The sequence below is a fragment of the Dromaius novaehollandiae genome, chromosome 2, assembly GCF_036370855.1.
Source record: "Dromaius novaehollandiae isolate bDroNov1 chromosome 2, bDroNov1.hap1, whole genome shotgun sequence".
NCBI classification, from domain to species: domain Eukaryota; kingdom Metazoa; phylum Chordata; class Aves; order Casuariiformes; family Dromaiidae; genus Dromaius; species Dromaius novaehollandiae.
Genome location: NC_088099.1, coordinates 1,400,591 through 1,422,119, shown reverse-complemented (window position 1 = coordinate 1,422,119; position 21,529 = coordinate 1,400,591). Strand labels below are relative to the sequence as shown.

Sequence of the window (21,529 nt, the reverse complement as noted above, 5' to 3'; positions counted from 1 at the left end):
CCCCCGCGTTGGGACACGCCCCCCGCGCTAGGACACGCCCCGCGCCGGGACACGCCCCCCGCGTTGGGACACGCCCCCGCGCGGGCTCGGCGCGGCGCACGTGGGAGGGCGGCAGCGGCCGGGCGGCAGCACGTGGAGGGGGCCGGGGGCGGACCGGGCCCGGGGGAGATGGGGCCCGGGAGCCCTGGAGCACGGGGGAGGTGGGGACCAGGAGCTATGGAGCACGGGGCAGATGAGACCAGGCACTGGGAGCTGGGACCGGGCACCAGGAGCCCTGGAGCACGGGGGAGATGGGACCAGGGCACTGGGAGCTTTGGAGCACGGGGGAGATGAGACCAAGAGGCCTGGAGCACGGGGGAGACGGGGACCGGGAGCTTTGGAGCATGGGGGAAATGGGACCAGGCACTGGGAGCCGAAGAGCACAGGGGAGATGGAGATGGGGCATCGGGAGCCCCAGAGCATGAGGGAGATGGGGACCAGGCACCAGGAGCCCTGGAGCACAGGGGAGATGGGACTGGGCACCGCGCACTGGGAGCTGAGACCAGGCACTGGGAGCCCCGGAGCACAGCGGCGGCAGGGCTGGAGGCAGACCAGACCCTGGCAGCTCTGGGGCCCAGGGGAACCAGGGCACCCAGGGCACCAGGAGCCCTGGGGCACCGGGGGAGCGGATGGGGCACCGGGAGCCCTGGGGCCCAGACCAGCACGAGGCACCGTGGCCTTGCGGGAGAACAGGGGAACAACGCGACAAAGCGAGGCGGCGCGGGGTCTCGCCACGTGTGTAGCTATACGTTTTTTTAATTCTGGGCAAGTCAGGAGTTGAGCAAACCCGTCCGGTGCCAGCGCTGGGAGAAAGGCAGGAATTGCAACACGCTCCGGGCCCGTCCCTGCCTCCACCCACCGTGTCAGCGCGTTCAACGCCAGCGCGAGGGTGGGCTGCCCCTGCAAGCCGGGCTCTCGCTCGCGGCCCCCCCTTCGGCAGCGAGCTGATGCCCGCGCCCCGGCGTCACAGCACGGCGGCCGACAGCCCTCGGGCGAAAAAGGTGACGTTCTTGTCCTGGATCTTGTACTGGTAGGTCTGGAGGACGTCCCGCTCCCCTCCCGGCTGCAGCGACGCTCTCCTAATGATCTTCAGCTGCAAAGGAAACGGCACGGGAAAGCACGGAGGGGCAGCCCCAGCGGGGAGCCGAGGGGCTCCCGCGCAGGACCCGGCCGCAGCCGCTTCCCGGCTCCCGGAGAGGCTCCCGGCAGCAGGACGGCCCCGCCGCGGCGGAGGGGACGCGGGCGCCCGGTACCTGCCCGTGCACGTCCTTGCAGAAGCCGGTGGCCAGCCCCTCCGCCCAGAGGATGAGGTCGCTGTGGTGGCACAGGGAGGTGACGACCAGCTCGTTCTCCTCGTCCTCCGAGTCCTCGCCGCCGTGCGCCAGCACCACGACGTTGCCCTGGCGGAGAGCCCCGCGCCGTGATCGGCGCCCGGCGATCGCGGTTTCCTCCCGGCCCCTCGGGCCGGACCACCCGCGCCCGCGTCCTACCTGCAGCCGGGAGCACACGGCCACGCGGCAGTAGTGGATGAAGTCCAGCACGGCCACCGGCGAGGCGCCCAGGCTCAGCAGCACGCCCAGGTCGTCCAGCAGCAGCACGCGGCCCGGCCAGGCGTCGCCGGCGGCCGGAGCCAGCGACGTCCGCACGAAGTCGAACAGGGCCCGGAGGTCGGAGGTGCTCTCGCTGGAGGAGGAGAGGGAGAAGGTTTGATGTTTCGCAGCCCCCCGCGGCCGTGCAACCGCGATGGGGGGCTCTGAGGACCAGATCTCGGTAGGGATCGATGCCGAAGGTAGGCAGGACGCCAACGTCGGCATGAACTCTGGGCTCGCCGAAGGGAGACGTCCCCGGCTCGCCTGGCTGCGCTTTTACCTGATGAACCGCAGAGGACGGGGCTGTCCGGCCTGCTCCTCCTCCTCCTCGCCGAAGAGCATGTCCAGGCAGGAGGCCAGGCCCTCCAGGAAGACCAGCTGGCCCCGCTCCTTGGCCGCCGTCAGACTGACGCCCTCGAGAGAGGAGAACGGCACGCTGCGGGCGGCCCACGCCGCTCCCATCCCGGCAGCCCGCGGCACGGAGCCGTCCGCCGAGGCCGACGCCGGAAAACCGCCATCCGCAGCGATTGAAAACCCAACGGCTTGGATGCGAGGTCCCCCGCCGTGGCCGGGTGACGACTGTCCCCGGTGTCACCCTGGGGGTGAAGGGCATCTGACGTGCACCCGCTTCAGATCTGTTAGGTGAACCAGCCCCGAGTTCGCCCTTCATTTTTTCCATCTCCCGCACGTTTCTGGGAGGAAATCGCTCCACCCGGGGAGCGCTGGCCCCCTGACACCAAGGCCTGCTGGTGAGAAGAGGACCGTGTCCTGGGAGGACGGCAGGCGAGGGGTCACCGTGCTCGTGGGGGACTGGTCCTCCCTGGGCCACGCAGGTCCTGGGTGGACCCAGCGAGTCCTGTCTCGTTTTACAGCAGGGGAGCGAGGTCCCACGGCACCCCTGCGCTTCAGGCACGATGGATGACCATGCCAGCAGCTCCGGAGAAGCTCCAACGCCTTCCCAACTGGGGCTGCAGGAAAGCGTTGGCCAAAGCAACGCTCCCACCGGGCAGGAGGTGTTTTACCAGACGCGGCACTGGAGGAAGACCTGGAGCCCTGCCACCCCGCTGCAGCCTCCTGTCACAGCCAGGACCTCCGGAGATGTGGCCCTCCCTCCGTTTGCTACAGAGAACCCAATCCCACCGTTCCCAAGAGCTGCACCTTGGTTCAATGGTTAATGGCCGGTGGGATGAAGAGGAGGCGACTTCGCTGCGAGCTCAGTTTCGACCCAGAAAACTTATTTCCCAGGGAAGAGCCTGCATGCGCCGCTCGACTGCAACCTCCGGAAGCGGCGGAGGAAGCACCGGGACAGCTCGGAGAGGGGGGAAAAGGTGCCGAAATGGCCAACGGCACCCGCCTCCCCGACAGCAAGTCCATCACGGCGGGAGACACCAAACCCACGTCCCCGCTGGAGAGCCGCCGTGCTGCAGAGCACCCAAACCGCGCGTTATCGCCCTCAAAAGCTCTCCTGCCTCAAAAGCTCACCACCTGCGCGGGAGAACAGAAGCGACCAGCAACGCTCTCCAGTCCGCGATCCCCGGGCTGCCGCAGGCAAGAGGCAGGCCAGCCGCGGACAAACGAGTTTTTCCCTTTAAAACAAAACAAACGCTGTAGAAACGAGGGTGGGAACACCAAGCTGGCAAGCCGCCCCAGTCTTGCTCCAGCCCAGCATGTTCTCTAGAAGGTCATGACAAATAACGTTAATAGTCCCCGCTGGCCCTTAAAATTCAGCGCAGATCCTCACGAAAAGAGTGGGATTTGCAGAAAAGGAAAAGCATGAAGCCAGCATTGCAGAGCCAGCGTAGGCAGAAAATTCCTGGGAAGCTTTTTCCTGCAAGTAAAAATATGTGACTGCATTTAGCTGACTTATAAGGAACTGGTTCTGGACGAGTAAGACCTGACAGCACTGTGGGGAAGCAGCAAGCGAGGCAAGCGTTACTTCAGCTGTGTATAAATATTCAGTGTATCCCCACACATCAGATGCTGCAAGGACAGGAGGCAAAAAATACCACCGTAAAGACCGTATAATGCCAGCCTGGCTTCAGCAGCGTTGCTCTGGGGAGGCCAGAGCCCCCTCTCCAGCCTCAAATGACCACGTTCATTGGAAAAAGCCAAACGGGATTGAATCCCTCCTCGTGCGAGCGAGCGGAGGCCCCGCGCCGGCCGGCCGGGCAGCACCGGGAACCGGCTGGGCTCCGCGCCGCCGGCGCTCCCAACGCGCCGAATAAATGCCGTTTTTCCTGCGTGCCGGGCAAAGCTGCTCTGAAACCCGTGGGATGGTCTGCACCGACACGGCCTCACCCGGCAGCACTGCCACACCACTCGCTGTAAACACAGCCGATTCCCAGCATAAATAAGCCAAAGAGCAAAACCGCCCTGCCAAAACCCACTTTTGCTAAGCCTGATGTGTTCACTAAAGAATTAAAGCGAAGGCAAGCTCTTACGGAAACTCGGGCAGATATAAATAACCCATGCCACGACCTCCAGCTCCGCAGAGCACGGGAGGAATTTGCAACGCCAACCGTACGGGCGCTTGTGAGGTTATAGTGTAAGACTGACTCAGAGGCCTGAAACCAGAGGCGCGGGGCCGGCTCGCTGCCGCGGGCAGACGCGGTCGCTCTCGGAGCTCCCCTGGGCAAACGGTGTTGCTCGGCTTATTGCCTCCCTCCAGCAGAGCAACCTTTCTGGCCGAAGCACCAAGGCAAGCTGCGCGCTGGGAAATTTCGCCGCGTTAGGGAGCACATCGACAAACACGACTCCGCTTTCAGAGCACACGGGGATCCCAAATCTAACAGCTGAATCGGCTGCCTGCACCGGTTGCTGCGTCCTGTTTCCTGTCCGCAGCTTTCCTCCACGGTTTCCTCCTCTCCGCAGCGCGGAGGCCAGACCCACTCCACGTCCCCGGAGGCGACTTGCTCGGCAGTGGGAAACCTGCTCTGCAGGGGAAAAGCGTGTTGAGTATCTGAGGAAGAGATAAAGCCTCACACAGAAACGCGGCACTTGCTCGGTTCATTTTATTCACCTTAGGTCTGAGCTCTCAGACCACTTATCTCTTTCAAAAAGTAAAAGCTGAGCACTAAATTAAATACAATGGTTTCAGCAAGCACCAAAACTCAAACCCCGCTTACAGTGGGGAGCACACCGTTATTGTAACACCTGGCTCTCCAACACCTGGATGTCTTTACAAGCAGAAGCGCTGCTGGGATTCACACAGAAGCAGCGGAGGGAGGACCAAGGCGAGCCCTCATCCCTGAAAGCCCACCTGGACTTCATGCCGGGGCGTCTCATGCCTGCGAGATGCTGTATGGAGAGCCAGGAGATGCAGCTCCGGCTGCTTTCCCGCCACCGGGAATGACCCAACCTGCTTTGTTGCTCAATATCCTCACTTCAAGGTACACATACTCCTTGCCTGACTCACGACGGGAAGGAAACGTGTCGGTACGTACCCGGCGTCGTGGCTCCTCGCAAGAGGCACGCGGTACCTCACCGCATCAGCCTGAACCTGCCAGATGTCCCAGCCCACGGCGTCACCACGGGACAGAGGACGAAAGGCACCTCGGACCTCCCGCACGGCGAGGCGAGCCCGGGGGTCCTGCCAGCATGCACCACGGCTCTACGGACACAGCCACCGCGCGACCTCATGCCCCAGAGCACTAACGAAACCACATCTACAACGCCGGGCTTGCCTGAGGCATGCGGATCTCCAAAAACCTCTCTAAAGATGCAAGGACTGAGACTCCGGGGCGGAGGACACAGCAAGCCCGGAGCAGCAGGAGGGCGGCAGACCAGCGTCTTTTCCCATAGCACCTCCGTTTTACAGCGAGAAATGCTCTCACTCCCCATTTTCACTCCTTTCCACCCAAGGGACGCTGCCGGGGCCAGCAGCCGTTCACCCAAAGACTTACCAGCTTCTGCGCTACGATGTTATAGTGGCTGAAGGACTGGAGCAGGGCCACAAAGCACACCTTACAGCCAGCTGCGTGCGGAGACAAAAGACACGTTAGCATTTCAGCTTTGCAAGCTGCCACTGTTTAAGGCACAGAAATCGCAGCAGCCAGGTCAGAAATCCTCGAAAGGCCCTGAAGGGAGACGGGTCTAGGGAGCCCCTCGCTTGCTCTTGGCTGGGCTGTCGGTTTTCACCTCTCCATGGGTTTTCTTCAGTTTGGGGATTCTTTTTTTTTTTTTTTTTAAATCAGTTTAAAAAGAAAAAAGAATGAGACTAAGAAAAGGCTGGTGTAACAGAAGCAGAAGGCCCCTTTTCTGTCTCCTCCCGTGGTGTCCTGGGATCTCCCGGCACTGTTTGCGGGCACCGCTGCAAGGAGGCCAACGGCCGACCATGACACAAGTTACTGAAATCGCTGGAGTGCCAAAGTCCCAGTTTCGGCCCTCGTAGGACCTTGTCTGGAAACACAAACAGAACTCGCCATTTTTGACAAAGACGCCTCCGTAGAGCTGGAAAAAGCCAGCACGTGACCGCCCGGCCTCATGGTTTGGGTACGGGCCAAATCAATGTATTTGTTTCTCCCTGCGGGGGAGCAGGACCCAGGACATGAGCGGCGAGAAGTGAACGGCCCCACGGCTCTCCACAGCAAGAGCTGACACAGTCCGGTGAGACGCCCGCTCGGCAGGGGCTGACAGGTTGTTCACGGGTGAAACCGTTAGCAGAAAAGCAATTAGGCCACTTGCCAGTCCCTGTTTGTTTCTTTACTCACTGCCAGCTTATCTATTTGTCAGTTGTTCCTATATTTTTTTTTAATTGCGTTACAGAACATCTGGCTAGTGAACGAGTTGTACTCCACCCGTTCAACACCTCGCTCTCGGACACCCAAGTGATTTACCGTGTTTGTTGCACTAATGATGAAACAAGCTGTAAAGAGATCAAGGGACGCGCCCAAGGACACGGAGTAAATCCCAAGAACAAGTCAGGGCTGGGGCCCACAAGTCCTGACCCCAGTGCCTTGCACTAATCGCAGGATGCCTCCCTCTGCAAAACCAGTCTCTGCTCACTTCCAGCCACTTCGTGCAGAAGAAACCTCCAAGGAGAGGACAAGGGCGAACCTCTGCCTCGCAGAGTCCAGCCATCCACGTACCTCTGAGATAGAAGGAGAGGAAATGGTGCACCAGGAAGCTGCCATCTGTTCTGGTGTCTCGCAGCAGCGTGAATTTGCCCTGGAAAAAGAGAAGCAGAAAAACTTTAACAGAGGAAGATGAGGACACAAGCTGCTCCCAGCTCCATCTTGGCAGACGAGACATCTGCTCAGGCTGATGTCTAATACTGAAGGTATTAGAGAAGGAAGGACGTGACCTAATGGGACTTTGATTCAGTCTACGTGCCACCCTAGTGCGTTCGTCCTTTCCAGCCAGCGTTAAATCTTTAGATGCAAAGCACAAACCGAGGTCCTGTCTGGTTTATAAGCTCGCCAACATCCAGGGAGTCCCAGCTGCTCTAAGCATGGGTTGGTCTCACAGTTTGCACGTAACTAAATGGTGTTGAATGTTTCCAGGTTGTCTGCTCTGCGGAGGACAAGGCTCTGGCACAGCCGTCTTGGCCACGAGGGCACGTTGCTGGCTCATGGTCACCTTGTCCACCAGGACCCCAGGTCCTTCTCCGCAGAGCTGCTCTCCAGCAGGGCAGCCCCCAGCCTGTGCTGGTGCCTGGGGTTATTCATCCAGGTCACTAATGAAGGTGTTGAACACTACTGGCCCCAGTACCAACCCCCGGGTGATGCCACTAGTGACTGGCCTCCAGCTGGACTTTGTGCCACTGATCACGAACCTCCGAGCCCAGCAGCTCAGCCAGTTGCCAGTCCACCTCGCTGTCTACTTATCTAGCCTTCATCAGCTTGTCTACGAGGACGGTAGGAGAGACAGTGTTGAAAGCATTACCAAAGTCAACATAAACAACATCCACTGCTCTCCCATCTTTCACCAAACTGCTCGTCACAGAAGGCCATCAGACTGGTTAACATGATTTCCCCTTTGCAAATCCATGCTGACTACTCTCAATCGCATTCCTCATTTGAAAATGATTTTGAGGATTAGTTGCTCCATCGCCTTCCCAGGTGAGGCTGACCAGACACTCCCTGGACCCTCCTTCTTGAAGACAGGAGTGACATTTGCTTTCTGCCAGTCCTCGAGAACCTCCCTGGATCAGCACAACCTTTCAACAGTTATCAAGAGTGGCCTTGCAGCAGCATCAGCCAGCTCCCTCAGCACTCACGGATGCATCCCATCATGTCCCATGGACTTGTGTACGTCCAATTTCTCTAGATGTTCCCTAGCCTGATCCTCCTCTACTGAAGGTAAGTCTTCATTGCTCCAGACTTATCCACTGGTCTCAGAGGGCTGGGATTACTGAGGGCCAGTCTTACCAGTAAAGACCAAGGCAAAGAAGACATGGAGTAGCTCAGCCTTTTCCATGTCCCCTGCCACCAGGTCCTCTGCCCCATTCAGCAGCAGGCCCACATTTTCCCTAGTCTTCCTTTCCCTACCGACATACCTCCAGGAGCTCTTGTTGCCCTTCACTTCCATCAGCAGATGCAAGTCCAGGAGCTCTTCCTGAAGGAAATATCCACCAGCTAAAAGCCTCCAGCCTGACCCAGAGCCCACCTGGACACCCACGCGCCATGCCACCGAGAGCCTCCTCCTCGCTCTGGAAACGCCCAGCGCTGCAGAGGGCACCAAGGAGCAGCACTGCGCTCTCCCACGCCATCACGTCGGTGCTGCAAGCCGGAGCACGCACACACGCTCCCGGCACGCGATGCCATCGTCGCGGGCGGCCGTGAGCAAGCTGCACCTCCGAGCTCTGTCCCCCTCTCCTCCAAGAGCTGCCCAAGCTGGCAAAGACAGCGCGGAGGCAACAGCCGCCCACCAGCCAACTCCGACCCCCGTCCGCTCTCCCACCGCCTTGGCCAACGCCGCGCGTGCACGTCAAGCAACAGCCCTGCCGCAGCTATTTCCCCAGCTCGCAGCCGGCCCCCGAACGGCCCTCCCTACCCTCCGCTGCAAGCTCACCTCCAACACGCCACGTCCAGAGCGGAAAACCTGATCATCAGAACGTGCTCGCTGGAGCAGAGCTTTCCGCACAAAGCAGACACCTCGTTTTGATCGTGCGGGAAATTAATTCAGCTCATCAGTGCAAGCTTGTTATCAGCACCAGCCTCATCAAGGCATTTGTTTCCATTAAAACCTTAGTGAAGACTTTTCTTTAATCAATACGAATCAGAGAAGGGCTGCTTTTAATCACAAAGAACTTATCAATGCATTTTTTTCAATTTATTAAAAGAAAAAAAGGGGAGGAAAGATAAAAGCCCTTTGCAGCAGCAAGCAATTTACCCATAGGCAATTTATAAGTCATCCATCAGAGTCAACTCCCCAACGCCTAAAACGTGTTATAAAGTGGTGCTAATGGAATGGCAAATATTGAACATGTCTGCAGGGAATGCAAAGCAGAGTTTAGGGTGCAAAAATGTTGCTCTGCCTCGGCCGAGAGCGCCGTTTCCCACCTGCAAAGGGGCTGGGCCTCTGCGGCCGTCTCAGCATCAGGAGGCACCACCGCAGTGAGCGTCTCGCTGGAGACGCGTCCTCCAGCGCTGAGCCTGGGGGAGCCTCTGCGGTAAAAAGCCAAGATTAAACGCGGTCGTTGGCTTGGCTTCCTTGGGAGCACCCCCTGCATCCCCTCGACCACCCCTCTCCCACGCGGCGGCCTCGCTGGAGCAGCAGCGCGGATGCGGCCCCGTCACCTCCCTGGCGCAAGGTGGAAAGAGGGACGGCCGGCTGCCACGCAGGCGCATGCCCTGCGCAACGAGCAGCTTTTAAACCCTGCCCTCAGGCTAGATGAAAAACGACATCCCACTGCCAGAGTCCCTCGGAGATCGGGGGCAAGCTGTGGGAACAGCACCCCGCGACTTCCAGAGGGAGACAGGCAAACGCTTGCCACTGTGGACGCTAAACAGCGAGCTCCAAGTGCCTGGTACCTTCCTTGCTTTACAAAGCCGCCCCTCAGCCGCCCGGTCCCTCAAGGAAAGGGCAAGCATGGCCCATGAGCTAGAACCTCGGGGTTTAAAATAAATAAGATGAAAGGACTACGTCTGCAGAGTTAGCTGGTGCCTCCAGCAGATGAAGGAGAAAAGCGTCACTCTTGAGCTCTCCTTGGGAAAGAGAAGAAGCAGCCGAGAAGGAGAACAGCATGTCCTGACGGGAACCACACACTGGCAGCAAGACCTGCAGCCACCTACGAGTCCTCTCTGCACATGCCAGCTCCAAAGCTGCTCCAAATCACGCGTGACGCTGGTCCCTGCGACACCAGCCCAAGACGCTCCCAAGCAGCCACAGAAAGGAAAGGTTAAGGACGGTGGGTCTTTCCAAAACCAGGCCAAACTCCACAGTTTTGAGCTTTCTTACCACTGCTGTTTGTTCTGCTGACATCTCTGCACTGCCAGGACAACTGTAAAGATTTCTTTTATTATGCAATTTTGCCCTTTGGCTACTGTGGAAGAACCGACTTGGTAGCTGTGGGAATCCCCCCTGCACAGAGGCAATGAGCCCTTCGAGTCCAACTGTCCATGCACTGAAAGCGAAACGTTTAGCGATCATGAAAGTGCACAAAGGAAGTTCAAGAAGCCCCAGGCACCAACGACGCTCCAGTCCTGTGCCCGTTGCGGATGCAAACTCCTGCGTTTTCAGCTAATAAAGTTTGCAGAATAGGTAAATTCCAACATATCCTAACAAAGTGAACCCACAAAGCCAGGCCGGGTGTTTCTCTGCACACATTCAAGCGGTTGTGCTCTTCCTTCAGAGCGGGTGCTTGACATGCCCCCAGCAGCTGTCTGTTAGGGGGGACCATCCCCGGGCTGCTTGGTGCGTCTGGGCAGTCTCGGCACCTTGGCCTGACAGCGCTCGGAAAGGCTCTCGCTCCCGCCGATGCTGCAGGACGTTATGGTACAGGGTGTGCGTTACCTCCTCAGCTTCCTCGAGCCTCTTTGAAATCCTCCATCTCGCCAGCCCTCACTTTGCTGTCGCCTTGCAGCTGCTTAGGCAGTGCTCAGAATTGGGCATCTCCAACACCTACACACCCAGCAAGCGAGCAATGGAAACATCCAAACCATTTCTGTCGAGCTGCAAGAAGTACCCTCCTGTACTCAGGATGAAACACTTCCAAAGTACAGGAAGGTACTTCTTGCAGGAACTTCTCCAACCATCTTCCTCCGCCCCAGCCTGTTCCCTCTGCGTTGTTTTTGCGCTCTTTCCACCTGCAGGCTACGAGGCAGAAGCTGCAGCTACTCGTTAGAAACTGCCAAAACCGATTGGGAAGGCAGCAGCGGGTGCCACAAGCATTCAGCGGTGACATGTCAGATACACCCACACCAGGAGCAGCTACATCCACCTACCAGCCCCGGAGTGAAAAGATCTGTCAGCACTTCGACAATGCTCAAACCACCCATGGGCATGGCAAGACGGGAAGGCGAGATTTGCGAAAGGGGGATGCTTTGTAACGCAGCGAGACACACCGATTTCAGGCCAGCCTTGGCCAGGTATCCCGACACGGCCCTTGGAGCCTGTCCCCCAACAGAGAGAGCTCAGCCCCCGTTGCAGGGACAGCGAGATACCCCAGACCGCGTGGCTCAGTGCAGAGATCGGTGTTGTTGAGCTGACACGCGCTACTGATAACCTGCAGAACTGCAGAGAAGGATTCACAAAAGAAGGATACTTGCAGCTCACCACCGAGTTAGATCTGCAGTTTTCCAACCTGTGGCGAGGATATCTGCGTGCCAGATGTTTGTCAGAGTACGATTACGTGCACGAGCAGAAGCACACAGCCCATTTGTTAGCATGTAACAACACGCAGCAGCGTATGAACTCTTATCTTCCAAACTCTGGCACCAGGGAACACTGTTCTGCCGCCAGCAATATCCTGGTGCTCTGCCTTTGCCAGACAGCTCGAAGCAGGGAGATCTGGACCGTGCAGCAGAAAGCCCAAGCCCCTGGTTGATGGGAATGACGCAGCTTTGAGGCAGTTCCCCGCACAGATGAGCCTTTGGTGCAGCTCCTCTGCGGAGTTCTGCCTGCACCGAGTCAAAATGCGGGATCTCAGCAGCACCCGGGGTGGGCTCCGTTCCCGCACTGCTGCTTGCGCAGGGGATTCGGGGTGGGGATTTCCTCAGTGCTAGGCAAGCTCATGCGACTGTGGGGCAACACCCGATCCCAGGGATCTGCCTTGCCTGGACACTCCAGCACAGTCATTTCAGACTAATTTCCTGGGTTTTGTTCTTCCGCAGCATGCATGGGTGGAGGACACAAGGGGCAGAGATGGGAGGGAGGGGAGGAAAAATCACAGCCCTCAGACCGCGATGTCGTTTTCCCCCAGTTCCTCCCCGTCAATCTCGCTGACGTCCCCTTCCTGCCAGGCCAGCAGGCCGCGTGCCTGCAAGGGCGAGACCCCCTTACCAGCTTAACGAACCACGTTACTCAAGAGCCCCTGCTCTCCTTTTCTGCTCAGTTCTTTGAAGCCCCGAGGGCCTGACCTCCACCGGGGCCCCCCAGTTTGCGCGGGCAGTTCTCTCGTGGGGCAGCAGACCCGCTCGCCTCCGCCTGGCTCCTTCTCCCGTGGGCTGATACGGCGTCACCTCCCCGGCGAGCTCCAGCCCAGGGAGGGAGCCACCCTCCCCAGACCACAGGCGCTAAAAGGCACGGAGAGACGTGAGGAGGCGGCACTTACAAAACAAACTGCCATTGCAAATAAGCTTTTATTAATCTGTGCTAATATCTCTAAGGAAAAACAATAAATTCTCTTACACATGCCTATTTCAGGGGCTTTTCACCCACAGTACTTCATAGCTCTTACACAGGACACATTTGATTAGCACAGAAACTGCTGAATTAGTTTAGCGGCCTAAAGGAAGAGAAGCCTCTAGAACATGCCAGAAGGGTCCTGTGCAGCAGGTTTCGCTCCCATTGTTGCTCCATTTGCTATTCACACCGCAGCAGTGACCAGAGCCCGGCGAGGCCCCGACGCCGGCACTGCGCACGCGTGGCCGAGGACCCGCACACCAGGCCCGGGCCCTCCGCGGGGGCGGATACCGGAGGCGCTGACGCCGCGGCCCGCACGACACCACCGCCATGACGCCGCCAGGCCTCCCGCCGCTCCCGGCATGCCCCGCGCCCTTCCCGCCATGCAACGCGTCCAGGCCGGGAGGCGACGCGAGGACTACAACTCCCAGCATGCACCGCTCAGCCCACTTCCGGGTCGCGGGCCTCCTCTGCCGCCCCCGCCCGGCGGCAGCCGCCCCGGCCCGGCGGCGGCGCGCCCTCACCTGCTCCGGGCGCTGCGGGGAGGCGTTCAGCAGCTCGTTCAGCTCCGCGAACATCGCGCCGCGCCCCGCAGCCCCGACGGCAGCCGCGGAGGGCCGAAAGGCTCGGCGCGGAGGCACGTGCGCGTGGGGGAAGGCGGCGCGGGCCCGAGTGGCGCGCATGCGCCGGCCGCTCCCCGCCTCCCCCTCCCCCTCTCCCTCCTCCCGCCGTGGAGCCCGACGGCGCCGCCTGGTGGCGGCGGGGGGAGGGGGGAGGGGAGGGGAGGGGGCGGCACCGCCCGCGCGGCGCGGCGGGAACGTGGTGTCACTCACACACACACACACACACACACACACACACACACACACACACCCCGACACGTGGTGTCACACACCTCACACACCCGTGGTGTCACACAGTGTCACTCATCTCACACACACGTGTCACACGTACATGTACACACACGCGCGGTGTCTCACAGACACACGCACACACACACACACACCCCCCACACACAGCCTAACTACCCCGGGGAGAGTTCCCTTCGTGCACACTGTACACACGCACGGACTGCGAGTAGTTCACACACACACACACACACACACACGTACACACACACGGTGGTTACACACCACAGACTCGCACACACATGCCGACTAGGCGTAGTTCACACACACGTGGTGTCACGCACACATGGTATCTCACACACACCTACACGGTGTCTCACACACGTGGTGTCACGTACATGTACACACACACACACGGTCTCTCAGACACACGCACACACGCGTGGTGTCATACACACACCCCACACACAGCCTAACTACCCCTGGGGAGAGTTCCCTTCATGCACACATGCACACGTGCATGGACTGGGGGCAGTTTTTTACACATACATACACACACACACACACACACACACACACACGTGGACTGTGGGTAGTTCACACACACACGTGGTGTCATACACACACACACACAATCACACACGTACACAGATGTGTCTCACACATGTACACACATGGTGTCACACACACGTGGTGTCACGCACACACATGGTGTCTCTCACACACACGTGGTGTCACACACACACACACACACACACACACACACACACACACACACACACACACACACACACACACACACACCCCCCACACAGCCTAACTACCCCTGAGGATAGTTCCCTTCATGCACACTGTGCTCACACACGGACTGGAGGTGGTTTCACACACACACACACACACACACACACACACACACACACAGACTGGGGGTAGTTTGCAAACACACAGACTGGGGGTGGTTTTACCCCCCCCAACACAGAGACTGGGGGTGGTTACACACATGCATGCGCACACCCGCACAGGTGCGTGTGTGTACACACACACACACACACACACACACACACACACACACACACACACACACACACACACACACGGCCGGGCCAGCTCCGCACCGCGGCAGGAGGTCTGCTCCATGCAGGGTCTGGTCCTTTCGTACCCCCACGCTCGTGTGCACCTTCGCCTGCCGCCGCCGAGCAGCGATTTGGCGATTCCCGGGCTCCTTTCTGGGTTGTAATAGCTAATTTACAGCCCGTAGCTGGGGACGGCCGTGCAGAGCTATTTTTGCCCACGGGCTTCAATTTGCATTTTTCAATGCTGCATGTGCCTTGCCATTTTATTACCCAGCCCTTGGGGTTTTCAGGCTTTGGTAATACCGACGAGGCTTCCCCATCCGAGGGGGGACGAGAGACGAGAGCGGGACAGCGGTAGAGCCCACGCGCCGGGCCGCGGCCGTCACTGTCTCGTCCGCTGCGAGCATTAGGGGGGCATCAAACGATGCTGCTAAATGGCCGGCTGGAAGCAAGAGGAAGGCGACGGCGCTTCGTGCGTGTGTGTAGTCTAGCATGGGGCTCCTCGGCACCCCGAATGGCCAATATTGGAAGTTTGTTTGGGTCTGGGGGTTTGAAGGGATGGGAGAAGGGGACAACTCCATGAAAAGAGACATCTGAGGGCCACCACCGGTTCAGGAAGCCCCTGAGTGTCGGAGATCGGTTGTAGGACCAACAGCGATGGGTTTGCCCTACCCCCAGTTTCCCCTCATCATCTGTAGGAAAGGCAGTGGTCTGCACGGGTGTTTGGCCGAGCCAGTGCGACTGTTCCTCTCTCCTTATTTTCTGTGTTCTTAAGTGTATCATCTGCAAAATTTATCATCTCCTTCTTAACCCCTTTTCCAGAGTATTTGGGAGTACGCTGAGTACGGCAGGTCCCAGCACAGATGGCTGAGATATCCCACCGGTAATCTCGCTTCACCGCAGAAACCCGTCATTTGTTCCAGCCCTTTGCTTCCTGTCCTTTAACCAGTTATTTAGCTGTGAAAGAACTTCCTCTCTCACCCTTTGATGGCTTCACTTCTGTCACAGCTTCAGCTGAAAGCGTCTTTAAAAGTCCCGGCCACTTCGCTTTTGTCTTCCTGCCCTTTCATGGAGCTGGGAACCTGGGTCTGGTCTCAGGGTGCAGCTCTGCCCCGCTCCGGGTTAAGCCAGAGCCTTAATTCTCCTTAAGACTGGGAAGTATCTGGAGATGGTCCTACCTGGGAGCTCTCTCTAGGGCAGCATTAAACCTAGGTCTGCTAGTAGATAAGCCGGTTTCAGACCACCTTTTGTCTGTGCTGTCCCACTTCTGTCCCTTTCTCTCTCTGTAGTAATTTCCTTCCAGCTCCTGCAGGAGCTGCAGAGCTCGAAATGCCTCGTAGTGAAATGTAAATCCAGTCTTTTTCCAGCGGGAAGGGGACCAAAAATGCATGCAAAGTACAGCTGCATCTCTCAAAATGCGTCTCGTCCTCCTTAATATATCCCTGCTCACGTTTCATGACTTGTTACCGTGCTAAGGCAGCGGGGATTCTGCTGTTAAAACTGCTAAAACTGCTACCCCTTCCCCTCCGTCTGCTTCAGGCTTATTGCAATTATTTACAATGCAGCAAGCCTTTTAAGCGCTGCACTGTGGAGCCGTATGGCATCCATAGGGTGACAATGCCGCCTCTAATCAAGCCGCTATGCTGTGTCACACCGACGGGTAAAAAGCAGCTCGTGACCAACGGTATAGAAAAGCAGCCAAACAAATCAAAACAATGAATCTTGTGGTGTTTGAGGTAATTCCCAGGAGCACGTCAGGGAAGCTGAACTAAAAGTCCTGGTCTGCTGGATGTCGTGAGTTTGTGGGAAAGGATTTTTAGGAAAAGGACACTTGGATTTACCTCCCTCGATTCCCCACCTCTGACGACCGAGGTGCCTGGCTCACTGCTGAGCTCCCCAGCATCTTCCCAGCGCTGTGGATTTTAATGCACGAGTGAAACGGCACAACTGCAAAAGGAGCATGCTGACGCGAGAGGCTTGTCTCGTCTTCAAGCAACTCCGTTGTTGCCGATCTAAATGCTTTAGCGATGCTTAAAGTCATGAAAGATCATTAGCGTTTGGAGGCCAGGAAAGGTTAATAGGAGAGCAGATGTTGCGCGGAGTCAATGGCGGGGCGAGAAAAGCAGCAGGCAAATTGTCCCTTTAACTCAGCTTGCGTGCGGGGGATAAATCCAGCCCTCTCAATGCCGGGGCTGCGACACGGCAAAAAGCAGCTGGGGAGGATAATGGATGAGCTGAGCCAGGTGCTGGGTTCTCCGAAGAAATGCGAGAGCCGGAGTTTGAAAAGACTCGCTAAGCAAGCGGAGGAAGCGGGAGCCCGGCGCCGAGCGAGGACGGCAGCGCTGTGTAGGGACGCGGATGCCGCCTGCTCCTGCCATTGTCACTGTTGCTCAAAGGCAGCTTTCTGCTCACCCTGCCGTAACCTCTGTCCCTGCCCCTCCGCCGCTAACAGCAGCTCTTTTCTATAGGGAAACTAGACGAAAACTGGTTCCCCTTTGTTGAGCTGGCGGCTGGGAGCTGCGCGGCAGGAACATCTGCCATGTTTTATTCCGGCTTGCCTATAGGCAAGTGAGCAAAAATGCCAGAGGAGGTGTTTGCAGAGCTGCTTCTCTGCGATTCCTATGGGCTGTTGGGAGAAGAAACACGACCCTAGACATCTGAGAACCCGGAGGCTGCGAGAAAGCCAGGACTTCGGAGCATGGAGAGCCCAGAGCTGCCTTTAAAAAGGCCCCTGGAAAGGAAAAAGGCATAACAAAATCAGTGCCTGTGTCTCCGGCTTTTACCTCTCCTTGTGCTGGTTGCAGAAAGCCACCAAGCCATTGGGACAGTTGTAGGGGTTGTTGGTCTCATATCTAGGTCTTAGTGTCCTGGAAGATTTTATGGGGAACTGATAGGATTGGTAGAGAAGAAATAGCAGGTAAACCAAGAAAATAAACACGAAGGGCAATGATTCTTATTTTGCCAGTTTAAAAAAAAAAAAAAATCTTACTTTTTGCCTAAGTATAGCTCCCTCTATATGTAGCTATAAAGATGTAGGAGAAAATGATCCAGAAGGGCGGTTTTGCCTGCCCCAGTGAAGAGGAACTCATCAGCCTATTTTGCAGAGCCACAGCTCTGGCAGAAGGATGGAAGAGCAGGCCTGACATTTCGGATAACAGACAGGCAGAAGCATCGCAGAATCACTGAGCATAAGACTGGAGGGACCTGGAGAGGTCACGTAGATAGAGCAGCACCTGCCGCCGGGCAAAATCAGCTCAACTTAAACCTTTCTTGGCAGATGTTTGTCCAACCTGTTCTTAGAAGCTCTCGGCGCTGATGCCTCTGCACCCTCTCCTGGTGTTTCTTTCCCGGGCCTCGTTATCCCCCCTCAGACACCTTCTCTTAATGTCTCACCTAAATATCCTTTGCTACATTTAACCATGACTTGTTTGCTAATTGCCTGTGTCTGTGAAGAAGAATTTACTGCAATTGTAAAGCAGGGGGGAAAAAAATGTTTTGATTCCATTTTTCAGGTCACCTTTAAAATTCGCTTTTCCATTTCGAAGCGAGATGCCTGCTGGCTCTCCACGAGGGGTCCCCGGGCCTTTTCCAGCGTAGACTGAAAAATCACCAAGAAACGTGCTGAAAACAGCAGCGATCAGGCAGCAAAGTCACCTCAGCAGGGAAGCAATGACATCCAGGGGATGGCTGCAAGCAAAATGGCATCAAAGCAGCCGGAGAAAACACTGTCTTTCTCCACCTGCAGATACGAGTGGTTGGTCCTCTGCTTTCCTCCGTGCTCTCTCCCAGATCCTCTGCCCCTCGCATCCACCTTCCTCCCCTCACCCTTCACGCTCGTCCTTAACCTCTTGTCCTCTTCCGACCCTTTTCAGCATTTTGGCCCATCCTGCTTCTCCTCCAGCCTCTTCAATCACCAGAGATCCACCTTCACGCTCCACATCTGTGCCTCTGCCCGGGTTCACCACAGATTTGGAGCTCCCCGAGTGCTGGGTTTTCAGTTCGGTTAGCTGACCAGGCTCACTGTGAGCGAGAGGGAGATTCAGAGCTCGCCCCCGGCTACAGCACCTCTGGGACAGGCTCAACAGTCCTCTGCAGGCGCCTGTCTCGCTCCAGCGACCGGCTGTAGAAGGAGCCTAACCGACGGACCAGGCAGCAGGCTTTTAAAGAGCTGAATTTTGGGGAGACGGATCCTATTCTTCAAACAAAATGTCACCCCGGATCTATGAGATAATCTCACGCCAAGGTCTAGTTCTCAGCTCTCTTCCAAATCTTCTGCCTGGTCTCCTTTCTCAGTCCCCACCGAGACCACGGGCTGTCTTTCAAACTCATCATGTGGGAACCTTTCTTTCAGGCTTCCCAGGGCCCCCGGTTGCCCTGCCCTTGGGAGGAGCTCACCACAAACAGCTCCAGAAGAACCTCATCATCTTCTCTAATCCTCCCTGAAATCTCTCCTTTTCCCCTATCTACAAAACAAATCCAACAGGTTTGGCTCATAGATCGTCGAAACCCCCAGTCTGCCGTGCCAGCCAGTATTGTCTCACTGCTTCTTTGTGCTCTTCTGTCCAACAGATTGTCTCCATCTGCCGTCTCCTGCCTCGCAGTTAAGCCTGCGAGCTCTCCAAAGCCAGAACTGTATTTTTTGTGCTGTGTTTTCATAGCACCTACCAAAACGAGATCCGCGTGCAGCACTGGGACTCCTAGGTGCCTCTGCGAAATTACTTTTAATTAATTTAACAAGCGCGAATAGTATACATAGATCCGGGCGACATTCCCGAGTTGAGACATCCTAGGGGGAAAAAAGACAGGCAAAACATAAGATGTGAAGTGTCTACCAGCTGCAGAGGCCAAACTCAACCTTCAGCCCCAGCTCTGCCCATGCCAAGAAGCGTTGTGCTGGAAAACACGGTATCATAGAAAACGGAGCTGGAAGGGACCCACAGGACCATCTAGCCCACAGTCTCCCTAGATGGGAGAGTCGGCAGGACCTGTCACACACAGATATCCGTCTAACTTGTTCTTGGAGACCTCTGGAGGAGAATTGCCCACCCTCCACAGGCAATCTGTGCTTATGATCCTTCCTCCTTGCAGTTCGGAAGTATGTCCTGGTGTCTCTCCGAACTGTCCCTTTGGGCAACGGACTTGTGTCATTTCTTGTCTTCTTCTGTGCCACCATAGTCCCACAGAATGAGTGTTTCCTCCCTTTCTGAAGAAGCCTTCTACATCCTTGGAGGCTATTTTCATGTCTCCCTCAGTCTTCAGTTCTCCAAATTCCTTTAATACCTGCCTCAACGGCCTGGATTTCTGGATCTCTGTTTTCTCCTGTTTTCTGGATCGCTGGTCTTTCCTGTTATCACCCCCTGGACTTTCTCCAAATGGGCTGCATCTCTCCTGAAGCGGCATGCCCCAAACTGGATGCAATCTGCTAAAACTGTGTCTATCCCTTGGGCTGGCTGATAGACACTAATAGATCTGCAACAGCTTTAGCTACTTTGATAAGTGCCATAGGATTAAGTTCAGAAAATACCTAACTTACCTATGTATGCTACTTAATATTTATTTTTTTTCATTGCGATTAACACTCGCTGGGCTGAGATCATAGTAACTTATTTATTTTGGTAGCTATCTGCTTGTAGGTGACATTTTTAAAGACTCATTAAAAAAAAAAAAAGCAGTAAAATCTTTGGCTTCTCAGCCTATTTTGTCCTTCCTCCTCTGGGTCCAGACCAGCGCTGCCTTGCTCATTCTCCTACTGATGTAGTGTTTTGTTGTTGCTCTTAATGATGCTTGCTATTTCCATCTCAATTTGTGCCTTGGCCTTTCTGATTTTGTCCCCACATGCTTATGCTGCTCTTATAATTGTCCTTAGTAATTTGACCTAGTTCCCACTTTCTGTAAACTTTTTTCTCGTGTCTGCGGTCGGTGAAGAACTTGTGATGTAGCCAAGCTGGTTCCTGCTGCGCTTCCTATTGGGATAGCTTGTATTTGGGGTGTTTGTATCATTTCTGTGAAGACGTGCCAGCTTCCTTAACGCCTTTCACCTTTAAACGTGCCTCCCATGAGCTCTCACTCGCCAGTTCTCGGCGTTTCTGTCTGCCGTCCCCGGGTGCTTTGTCTTTATTTTCCTGTTCTTCCCCATCCCTTCGTAAGGGTTGTGACCTTGGTCACTCAACGCTTGTTCTGGGCCAAGTTGCCTCCCATCTTTAAGTTTCCAGTCAGTCTCCCTTCCCGGGTTACAGCCAAATTGGAGATATTTTGCCTTTCGCCGGTCCCGCCGCTTTGCGTTGGCCCGAGTTGCTCGGCCCCATCGCTTCCCAAGAGCCTGCGGGACCGTCCGGGGCCCTGACCTGTTCGTTTCCCAGCAGAACCAGCTACCCAAGCTCACGTGCTGGCCAACACGATAAAAACCAGAGGAAAACAAGGGCTGTGGTGGTTAAAGCCAGCCCAAGAGTTTCACTAGCATCAGCAAACGCACAGCTGGTCTTTCCCACACTGAGCACTTTACAGTTTACCAGGGCTAAGAGGATTTTGCTTTTCTCCTCCCTTTAAATCCAACGCAGAGGCAGTTTAATACCGCATTCGCTCCCGCTTATAGTGACACTGAGAATAACGGCGTAATTGGTATATCCCGGCGCTAGACGCTGAGATCCAAGTGCTTCCTGGCTATGCAGATACCAGGTGAAGCTCCCCGTAGAGCCACGCAAGCCAGGAGGCCACATGCGATGGCAGGAGGACGCTGGTGGTGGCACGCAACCTCCAGCAGACTCCCTATGCCACCCCACATCATGCATCTCCTCCCGAAAGGACCTGACCGCCCACCTTGGGTCACCTATGCTGCCCCACATCACGCATCTCCTCCTGAAAGGACCTGACCGTCCACCTTGGGTCACCTATGCTGCCCCACATCACGCATCTCCTCCCGAAAGGACCTGACCGCCCACCTTGGGTCACCTATGCTGCCCCACATCACGCATCTCCTCCCGAAAGGACCTGACCGTCCACCTTGGGTCACCTATGCTGCCCCACATCACGCATCTCCTCCCGAAAGGACCTGACCGCCCACCTTGGGTCACCTATGCTGCCCCACATCACGCATCTCCTCCCGAAAGGACCTGACCGTCCACCTTGGGTCACCTATGCTGCCCCACATCACGCATCTCCTCCCGAAAGGACCTGACCGCCCACCTTGGGTCACCTA

The 21,529-nt window shown here is 56.7% G+C and overlaps 1 protein-coding gene across 1 annotated transcript; it reads right to left on the bottom strand.

The window, feature by feature from the left end:
* Positions 1–765: 765 nt before the first annotated feature.
* Positions 766–13,130, bottom strand: ELP6 (elongator acetyltransferase complex subunit 6). Its single transcript, XM_026115020.2, has 7 exons — positions 12,938–13,130; positions 6,716–6,794; positions 5,531–5,601; positions 1,909–2,042; positions 1,530–1,722; positions 1,293–1,439; positions 766–1,132 (listed from the first exon to the last, which is right to left on the bottom strand). The coding sequence occupies exons 1-7, from the start codon at positions 13,094–13,096 to the stop codon at positions 1,004–1,006; spliced, it is 912 nt and encodes a 303-aa protein (XP_025970805.2). The 5' UTR covers positions 13,097–13,130; the 3' UTR covers positions 766–1,003.
* Positions 13,131–21,529: the final 8,399 nt, after the last annotated feature.

Bases quoted from the DNA above. Each gene is read 5' to 3' on its own strand.
- ELP6 (XM_026115020.2), bottom strand. From the start codon at position 13,096: ATGCGCGCCACTCGGGCCCGCGCCGCCTTCCCCCACGCGCACGTGCCT. The intron at 5,602-6,715 runs GTACGTGGATGG...CTCCGCACGCAG, and splicing joins CCTCTCCTTCTATCTCAGAG to CTGGCTGTAAGGTGTGCTTT. The intron at 1,133-1,292 runs GTACCGGGCGCC...TTTCCTTTGCAG, and splicing joins GCAAGGACGTGCACGGGCAG to CTGAAGATCATTAGGAGAGC.